This window comes from Maylandia zebra, linkage group LG5, assembly GCF_041146795.1.
Source record: "Maylandia zebra isolate NMK-2024a linkage group LG5, Mzebra_GT3a, whole genome shotgun sequence".
NCBI lineage: Eukaryota > Metazoa > Chordata > Actinopteri > Cichliformes > Cichlidae > Maylandia > Maylandia zebra.
The window spans coordinates 29,620,415-29,629,651 of NC_135171.1; the positions used below are offsets into that span (position 1 = coordinate 29,620,415).

General features: G+C 38.5%; 1 protein-coding gene and 1 long non-coding RNA gene across 3 annotated transcripts; one reads left to right on the top strand and one right to left on the bottom strand.

Moving 5' to 3' along the window:
• Nucleotides 1–1,340: 1,340 nt before the first annotated feature.
• Nucleotides 1,341–3,465, bottom strand: LOC101485527 (uncharacterized). 2 transcript variants are annotated; one of them, XR_013098669.1, is made up of 3 exons: nucleotides 3,347–3,465; nucleotides 3,172–3,220; nucleotides 1,341–2,252 (listed from the first exon to the last, which is right to left on the bottom strand). It is a non-coding gene; the product is annotated as an uncharacterized LOC101485527 (long non-coding RNA). The 2 variants fall into 2 exon arrangements; XR_013098668.1 differs by having other exon boundaries at nucleotides 3,166–3,220.
• A 989-nt stretch (nucleotides 3,466–4,454) lies between these two features.
• Nucleotides 4,455–8,600, top strand: lsm3 (LSM3 homolog, U6 small nuclear RNA and mRNA degradation associated). Its single transcript, XM_004548855.3, has 4 exons — nucleotides 4,455–4,571; nucleotides 7,075–7,185; nucleotides 7,358–7,453; nucleotides 7,848–8,600. Exons 1-4 carry the CDS (start codon nucleotides 4,551–4,553, stop codon nucleotides 7,926–7,928), a joined length of 309 nt encoding a protein of 102 aa, XP_004548912.1. The 5' UTR covers nucleotides 4,455–4,550; the 3' UTR covers nucleotides 7,929–8,600.
• The last annotated feature ends 637 nt before the right edge of the window (nucleotides 8,601–9,237 follow it).

Here is a 9,237-nt window from a genome sequence, read left to right on the forward strand (position 1 = left end):
AATGTCATATATGACACTGTCTTTCCTGATTTTATTCTCCTCAACTTTATTTTCACATATTATATTGGAAGCTCAGACTGAATAGAAAGAGTATTTTTGTGATCCAACACTGGCCTGCTGTGGCTACGAATGACACTGCATTCACTTTATTTTGAGAAGAAAATAGGCCTTATTCATACAGCCAACCTTTTATCCATTCATCTATTTTCTTAACCGCTTATCCAATTCAGTTTTTTTTTCTTATTGGGGTGGAGGTGGGGTGGGCGCTGGAGCTTATTCCACAGATGTAGTGACATACAGAGGGTCGGTAAGAGGAGGATGCTAAGAACAGGGTAAGATGGAGATGGACGATCCAAATCAGATTTGAGAGGCATCTTATAAATGAAAGGATTCGTTTTTCACTGATTTCAGTTATAATTAAGCTCCACCATAAAATAAATTACAGGTGTTTTATAAACAATTATTTCAACTATGAGCTTTTAGCCTTTTGTTGTATTTGTGTTTATGCTGTGTGATCTATGCAGACCTTTTTATAACAGCTGCAGGTTGTTGCTTTCGATTTTTGTATTATATCATCCTTTGTATCAATCTACAATACATATGATATCACTGACCTCATTTCAGGCCAGTAGAGGAACTCTCACTGTCCACATACACACACACACACACACACACACACACACACACACACACACACACACACACACACACAATGCCATTGTTACACAACAGGAAAAGCATGAATATGAAATAATCAGCCTACAATACAAATCTTCTGGCTTAAATGTAAAATGTGATTTTTTTTGATAGCTAATAGAAAGTCAGTAAGATCCGGTAACTGCAAGCGATGACAGACAGGACTCCCATGAAACGTCTTAACTTTGATTGAAGCAACTACCAATTAGAGCACTTACTACTGTAGACTCAGCACCGTTTTATGGACTTAAGTGTAGACAGGGCTTAACTGATCCGTATAGAATGAGGCTCAATCATATGTTGCATGTTTAGTCATTTGATGAAGCGGTCACTGATGGGAACATGAAAAGCTGGTGGCTAGGTGACACTGGTTGTTTACATGGAAATACAGCTCAGTTCAACTGGCGTGAAGATGACTAATTTCGTTTAGCCTTAAAATCATGTACCTTTGAGTAAGCTACACTTGTGCAATAACAAAATTAAGACTGGGTAAAAATAGCTTTGCGAAACTGGACCCTGGTTCTGTGTCTGCTGGAACACTCTTGAGACGCAGACTCTTTGGACTACATATAGTAAAGTAGGTCTACAGCAGATGACCTTGTAACACTGTTAATCTTCACAGTACAAACACTTATGACAATATGTTAAAGTGGAAAAAATGATAACTTTAATTCAGTGTGTATCACATTCAGACAACAACTCTGTATTTTCCTTGCTTAAAGCCGAACAGTAAACATTGTTCAAAGTGTATAAAACATTTGATCTGTGCTTCTTATTATTTGAAATGTAATACAAAAATAATTTTCTTTCTATTTACAAACAAAAAATCTGTACAAAGTTGAAACACCTGATAAATCATTACACAGTTTAGGACACTTGCATAATCTTTTGACTTTTTATGCTAATTTCAGCTGTGCTCCACTGAAATCAGTAAAAACTTCAATGCAGTAAAAGCAGGTGCAGCTTATTGTAGTGTTTCACCTGAGAAAATGTCTTAAAATCACCCTTTTTGACTGTCGTGTTTATTATAGCTGTTAACAGGACTGATTTGCAGTGACAGTTTCCCACAGCTTATCTGTTGACCTTCAACGACTGATGACGTCAGCTTCTGTCTTCCTATCGTTTAGCGCCATCTTTTGGCAGGTAACACACACAGAGGACCTTGACGAGCAGAAAGTGAGCAAAACAAAACAACTGTGAGTTTAGGCACCAGTTTCAGTTTCTAGGCCACCAGCTGCCAACTGTTTAATGGCAAACACACCCTTATCTGGTTTTGACATGACAGATCAAAGAAACAAGCATGCAAAAAAACCCTCACCCACACAAGCGCAGACATATTGCCTGCTTTCTCACAAAACTTTAACAAATTTACAAATATGAAACTGTGTGCAGTCAGTGGTCCTAGCACTGGGCCACACAGGTTGTTTGGCTTATCTGTAGCAGGGACTTCTTCCACCACACAGCCGCGCTGAAGCTGAGGGTGGAATGGGTAACAGCACTGCTTTGATCTGCCTCCTCAGCCTGCACACAAACCCAGTATGGAACACTGGACTGAACTGGGAGAGGAGGTGCACACGCAGTCAATCACACACACAGATTTACAGAAAGGAAAAAAAAAGAGGAAAGCCAGAGAAGAAAAACAAGACAAGAGAAAGAGTGAATAAAGTTAACTATTTGTAAAACAAAAAGATTTTCTGTATAAGAAAAATGCTGTTAATTGTAATCACATGTGGCAAGTGTGACCAAATCCAAACAAACTTAATGTGGAACAAAGACACTGGAATTTGTGAAGGATATGTTGCAAATATAAATACATTTGATTTTACTGTATTTTACTGGGGTTACAGTCAGAGATATACATAGAACACTTCTTTTGGAGCCACACAGAGGGAATATAACAATATCTATATACAGCTTTCCTTGTTGGGTATAGCATAGGCAGCATTGTTCGCCTAAACTTCAGTCATGATCTCAGCCTTACTTTCTTCATTTGCATTAGAAAAGTGTCTGTTCTGCACTTCTGACCTTTGCAAACTACAGCAAAATTTGGGAGATTATCTCAACATGTGGGACAGAGAATAACAATGACGACGATGACAACAACAGTAATAATAATGGTCTCACTGCGCAGTTGGATAAAAAGTGGGACAGCTGCCCATTCTACACGTGGCACCTGCCCAGTGTGACAATAGCGGAATAAAGTTATAAAAATGAATAATGTCCGGAAATGAATGCCTTCTTGCTTGAATTAATGCAGTAAATGCAGCTTTAGTTCTCTGAATTCAACTGCGATACTTGCGGTTTTAAAGTCAGTTAATAAATTGGATAAATTCAGAGTTATAGGGCATAGTTTCCTTTAAGAACAACAACAACAACAACAACAACAACGGTATTGTGGGTTTAACCTGTACTGTTTGCCTTATAGCTGTAATATTAAAGTATTGGATGCTTGTTTTAATATGAACTCACATTGACCTGTTAATGCGAAGGTCTGACACTGTAAACTTTTGTTGCGTTGCATTTACTAAAACAGAAAAACAAGACAGAATACGCCGCATCAGTAAGGTTGAAATTTCGTAAAGACATGAGCCATTAGAAACGGAAAAAAATGATGCAAATATATATATATAGTTTATGTTTAATAACCTACCTCTGATCTGCCGTTGCACTGTACGGAGATGCGGGGGATGGAAAAGTCTGGAAAAGCAGACGGGCAATATAAAGGACAGAGGAACTGCTAGCGTCCTCATTCGGGTTGCCAGGTTTGCACTTCACTCTCCTGCACGTATGAGTGCTTATTTGTATTTATTTGGATAAATCAAATTTACAGTTATAATTACAAGGACAATGACAATAAAAAATATTTAATTTTTGAATGTGTACCATGGATTTTAAAATAAGTTAGACAATAAATATTGCTTCTTCTCCTTCTTTTATTTACTCACTTTAGAGGTTGCTACAGCAGATCATCTGCCTTCATCTCTCCCTATCTCTACCATCCTACCCTTTCGCATCAACCCTCTGCATATCCTCCTCCACTGCATCCATGAAGCTTCTCTGCGTTCTCCCTCTTTATCTCCTTCCTGGCAGCTCCATACTGACTTCATTTCCACTATCCCTCTTCATCACATGTCCAGACCGTCTCAGTCTTACCTCTCCAACTTTCCAAACTGCATCACCTCAGCCTCTGACATACTCATTTCTAATCCTGTCCATCCATTCCCATCTTCAGCTCTGTCACCAGCTCCAAACCATCGATCGCAACAAATCTCACGACCATCTTGTAGACTTCCCTTTCACTCTTGCTTGATATCTTTCTGTCACAAATGCTGCTCAACCTGGCTTGCACTATATTCTTCACCTCTTGATCCAATGTTTTCCTTGGTCAACCCCAGGTATGCAAACTCATCTACCTTTACTATCTCTGCTCCTTGCAACTCCTTGCAGCTTTGCCCTCTCATTTACATATTTACATATTCTAACTTTCCTTCCACTTATCTCAAGAGCATACTTCCACCTCTCCAGGCTCTCTTCCTGCTTCCTACTCTCACTACAGATCACAGTTATCTGCAAAGATCGTAGTTAATAGGGTTTCCTGCCTGACCTCCACTGTAAACCTGTCCATCGCCACTGAAAACAAGCAGATCCCTGATGTAATCTCACCCCCACCTTGCCTATAGCTGTAACAACATAAATAATTAAAATGCAATTAAGTAATGTAACCCTATCCCTCTTCCATCGTTATGTTTATAGTCTCATCCAGGAGGCGTGCTTTGTGTTATGTGAAAACGCGGTTTTTTGCAGACCTGGCAACCTCCGCACTGGTTCGGTCATTCGACGCAGACTCAAACATCATGGCGGACGAAGTTGAGCAGGTTGGTGTAACTGCCTTCAATTCTGCTGTTGTTCTTTTAACAGCGTGCATGTAATTATCCCATGGGTGAAGAGGAGACAGGTTTACCCGTGTACTTGATGTAACGAGCTTATTGTGTAACTTTGTTCATAACTGATGTGGTAAAAGCGCGGAAGGGCCTGTCAAAAGCTAGCTGATTTAGCATGTCTAGCGTGTAAATGCTACCGCCAGTAGGATTTGCACCACTGTTCTTTAGGCAGAGCAGAGCGTGTTAGCGCAGGATTACCGCTAATGTATGTCCACGTTTAATTTTCTTTATCTGTTTTTAGTCTAAAGTTGGGTTAGTTAGGTCTGTAGCGTCTGGGTTGCAGTTCACAGCTATTTGGGCTAAACATTAAACAACTCACTGAAAACTCAGTTAACTCATGGAACACGACGTTTCTTCACTTTGCCTTAAATATTTTGGGTGTTTACACCAAAACTGCTCGAAAGGTCTGCATTTAATTCTGGTCTATGTCATTTAGAAATGATAATCACTCGATTATTCTTGTCACAGAAAATGCTAACTTGAGAAGAGACTTGTACATGGGGGTATTTGTTGTGTTTTTAATCTGTATTAAAGTAAATTCATTATTTTTGGTTCGGGCATAAGGAGTTTGCAAAGAAAGCGAGTGGGCAGAACAAGCAATAGGTCATTGCATCTCAGCTGTGCCTGCTGCTCGACCATATTAGAAAATATTTCACGTTTCATTTTACATTATTATGAAGTGCGACAGTTTCCGAATGTTATATAGTTTATTTTTTTGGTTTGTTTTTTATTAGTGTGTGTGCTCCAATATAGGACTGTTTACATTTTTTCATATCTATTTAGCCAGTGCTCAGGCATTTTTTGATGTTTGATGACCTGGGCCAAATTACAGATATGGTAGGGAAGACTAGTGAAAGTTTCCAGCTTTTATTTTTATACATTGTTTTATTTTTGGATATCCATGTACAAGTATTGCCTCCGATTTTGAAGTCCGGAAGAAAAAAAAGTGGATGGACAGAACATTAAAAAAAAAAAAAAGTAACTTACACGTAGTTAAAGTTTTAAATACATGTAGCTAAAATTACACAGCAATCATTAAATGTCCAAACTTTAGACCGTAACATTTTTAAGCAAATCAGGGATGATCCCACAGAAAATGTTCTAAGGCAGTTGAATGTTAATATCCTGTTGATATGTCAAGCATACATGTTAGGGTTGGGCGATATGGCCTAAAACTCATATCTCGATATTCTTTAGCTGGATGGCGATATACGATATATATCTCGATATTTTTTTTAAAGCCATAAAGAAAGAACAAAAAGAGTTCTTAGTCACGCTGTGTCCCAGATCTCACATCTTTATTAACATACAGCGTAGATGTACATGAAAAAATTACTCAGAAATAAATTATCAGCATTTATTAAATTATAATTCTCCATAAATAAAATAAAACAATGTTGTTTTTGTGGATAACAAAACGCTCACAATTGTGCAGTCAAAATGTAAATTAAAAGACGCTTAGCATAATAACAAAGACAGACAGATTTCGCAGCTGCTCTGTTCCCAACTTCTACTGCGTGACTGACACCCTTCAGTTTGAAATCCGCTTCGTAACCATGTCTCTTACAGGTGCCATTTGTGGTCCTTATATGCACACAATACGGTAATTTTACGTTGAAGCACAGTATGCGTTACACCGCGAGGCTCCAGACTACGGTAGCCGTAATGTTCCAACAATCCATCAAGCAGTGTGGCTTCGTAGCTTACCAAAGTCGTACTAAAACATTTTTGGCAGATTGCTGAGCGCCGTGTACCACATAAAAGCAGTTTGCGGTCAATAAGCACAACCAGAATTCATACATAAGGCGCGCTGTCGATTTCTTTATAGGTTATAGTCCGAAAAATACGGTATACGAGTTTTGTAAGGTAGTTTGTTTCGGGGCAGGAGGCTGGGAGACTTCGCGGTCTGGGATACAGCACACAGTTTCTCACACACTCTTCATTTTGCACTTTATGGTGCTGTTGTAAATGGTGAAAATACTAGTAGTGCTAGCTGCACGGCCTCAACACGCCCCACGCACGGGGCGACCTGCGGTAACTCGTTAATGGAGATTTGCCGCGTTAATACAGTTATGGCGTTAATGTCATTTTAACGAGAGTAACACTGCCGCACTAAAATAGTAATCTCCAAATGTTTTCTTTTTACCGACCAGCTCCTCTTTGATAGCTGCCGTGTCCATCTTGTCGTTACCTGCAGGTGAAGCGATGGGGGAGGGGGAGTTGTGTTCAGTGAAGGAGAGAGGCGAGGCAGAGTAACACAGCATAGAGACAAAAGTGGACGAAAGAGAGGCAAACTTGCGGTTCCACAAGTATAATTATAACGTAACATAGACTATATCGATATAAAGGATATTGTCACATCTCTTATCTTGTATAAAAATATATCGATATATCGCCCAGTCCTAATACATGTGTCATTTTTTTCTGTGTGCTGCAGCAACCAACTACAAACACAGTTGAGGAGCCACTTGATCTGATCAGGCTCAGTCTAGATGAGCGAATCTACGTCAAGATGAGGAATGACCGCGAGCTCAGAGGCCGACTTCATGTGAGTCTTGTGCTGGGTTTTGTTGTTGTTGTTGCTGTTTTTTTGTTGTTTGAGTGCTGCAGGTGTGACCCTGGCTGCTCAGAAGACTTTTTAAAAACAAGCACTTCAATTTCTTTTGGAGTGTTTTTGTCCTCTTTTACTTTGCACTCTTATTTGTTCTTGTTTGTCCCAGGCTTACGATCAGCACTTGAACATGATCCTTGGTGATGTGGAGGAGACTGTGACGACAGTGGAGATCGATGAGGAGACTTATGAAGAACTCTACAAGGTGCCACATCATTTTCTTTCCAGTCCCGTTGCCCTTTTGGTTTAAGGTGCTGGTGGTCTATTGTGGCATTGATCTGAGTTGAACCTGTTTCATCTTTTAAAACTGTTAATGTGTCATTCAGATAACAGACAGTACTTAATGGATAATATTTCACTGACTATTTGTTATATCATGGCCTCAAAAAAACGCTGCTCTGTTTTAACAAGGGTTAACATTACTGAGAAAATCACAGGGATCATCTTAACAACAAAAATGTAATTAAAGCAAATGCATGTTTTAATTTTTAAGTAAAATATATTTAGTCTTTGTTGTTAAACACATTTATTGGAAGCTATGTGTATACAATATTTTAAGTAGTGAAATATTTTAAGTGTGAATCTTTGTTTCGTTTCAGTCTACCAAGAGAAACATCCCCATGCTGTTTGTGAGAGGTGACGGCGTTGTCCTTGTAGCTCCACCTCTCAGGGTGGGCTAACTTCAATTACATCCCGGTGTGAAGCAGGGTTTGCTCAAGTACAATTTCAGCCCACAGAAGAGATAAAATCTCTTTTTTTGTCAACATCATCCACTCACATGAGACAAATGATTAATTTTTGTTTTGTTGTCAGATGTAAAACATGTCGATGGAAAGAAGAGAGAACTTTTGTAAGTCAGTGTTTAATAGGTGTTATTTTGGCAAGTTGCCATTTTTCAAGCCACATTTTCATTTAACAGGATATTTAGGCTATTTCAGAACATTAGATCAGGTAAAAAGTCCATTTTAAGTTCCAAAGCTAAGAATACTCATTATGTTTAAACATAATCGCATCATTTTAGTTATCTGTGACTGTATGTGCTCTTTGTTTAAAAAGGCTCACCAAACGTACCGCTGAGCGATATGTATGATTCTTAAGTTTTAAATTTTGTCAACTGTAACTTTGGTTTGTTCCGAGCAAAAGTCTGTCAGTTTACTCCAAACAGAAGATCTGTGAATATGTTGGGGTGTTTTTTGGTTTCTATCATAACATTTTAGTTGAATATTTTATATTTTTGTAGTACTGTGGAGGATGTGGGAGTAAATCACACACAGATGTGTCAATGTGTGCAAAGATTTTTCAGTTTGGTCTTGTAAAGTTAAATAAAAAAATAAAAGTAATTGGAAAATTTATTGATTGTCGTGTAAATAAGCTGAAATTTGTTGGCAGCTGTGACTCAGGAGGTAGAGTGGGTTGTTAACTGGTTGGTGGTTTGAATCAGCCAGCACATCAAACTATTCTTGGGCAAGATACTAAACCCCAAATTGGCCCAGGTTCGTTGGTTAGAGTGGGTGGTAAAAAGTGACTGAAGGTATGTAACTAAGTGCTAAGGGAACGTGTGTGAATGAGTGAATATGGCTTGTAGTTTGAAATGCTTTTAAGTACAGAGTAGAAAAGCTGTTTGCAAGTAAAACTCTATTTAGCAGACTGTATACAATTTTTATACTACAATATGTTGTTGATACAGTCCAGTTTGTTACTGTAGGTGTTATTTGTGTCATTATGCAGTTATATAACATTTTAAATTGCAAATGCACCACTGCATTAGCAACATTCTAATGTAACATCGGAGCAGAACTTTCAGGGTCTATTGCATGCTGTCAGGATTGTTGTATTGTTGCATTGTAACCACTAGATGTCAGTGTACATCTAAAAAAAAAAAGAACCTTCAGTTTAACAGGCTAGCAAGGATGAAGGTGATCTCTGCATGAAAACTAAATGGGCTGTTGTTTTTTTTTTTTACCACAGACTGACATTTTAGTTGGTTTA

What these genes read in the sequence shown, in the direction of transcription:
- lsm3 (XM_004548855.3), top strand. Translation starts at nt 4,551, where the DNA reads ATGGCGGACGAAGTTGAGCAG. An exon ending in TGGCGGACGAAGTTGAGCAG is followed by an intron (nt 4,572 to 7,074) that starts GTTGGTGTAACT and finishes TGTGTGCTGCAG; the next exon opens with CAACCAACTACAAACACAGT. An exon ending in CTTATGAAGAACTCTACAAG is followed by an intron (nt 7,454 to 7,847) that starts GTGCCACATCAT and finishes GTTTCGTTTCAG; the next exon opens with TCTACCAAGAGAAACATCCC.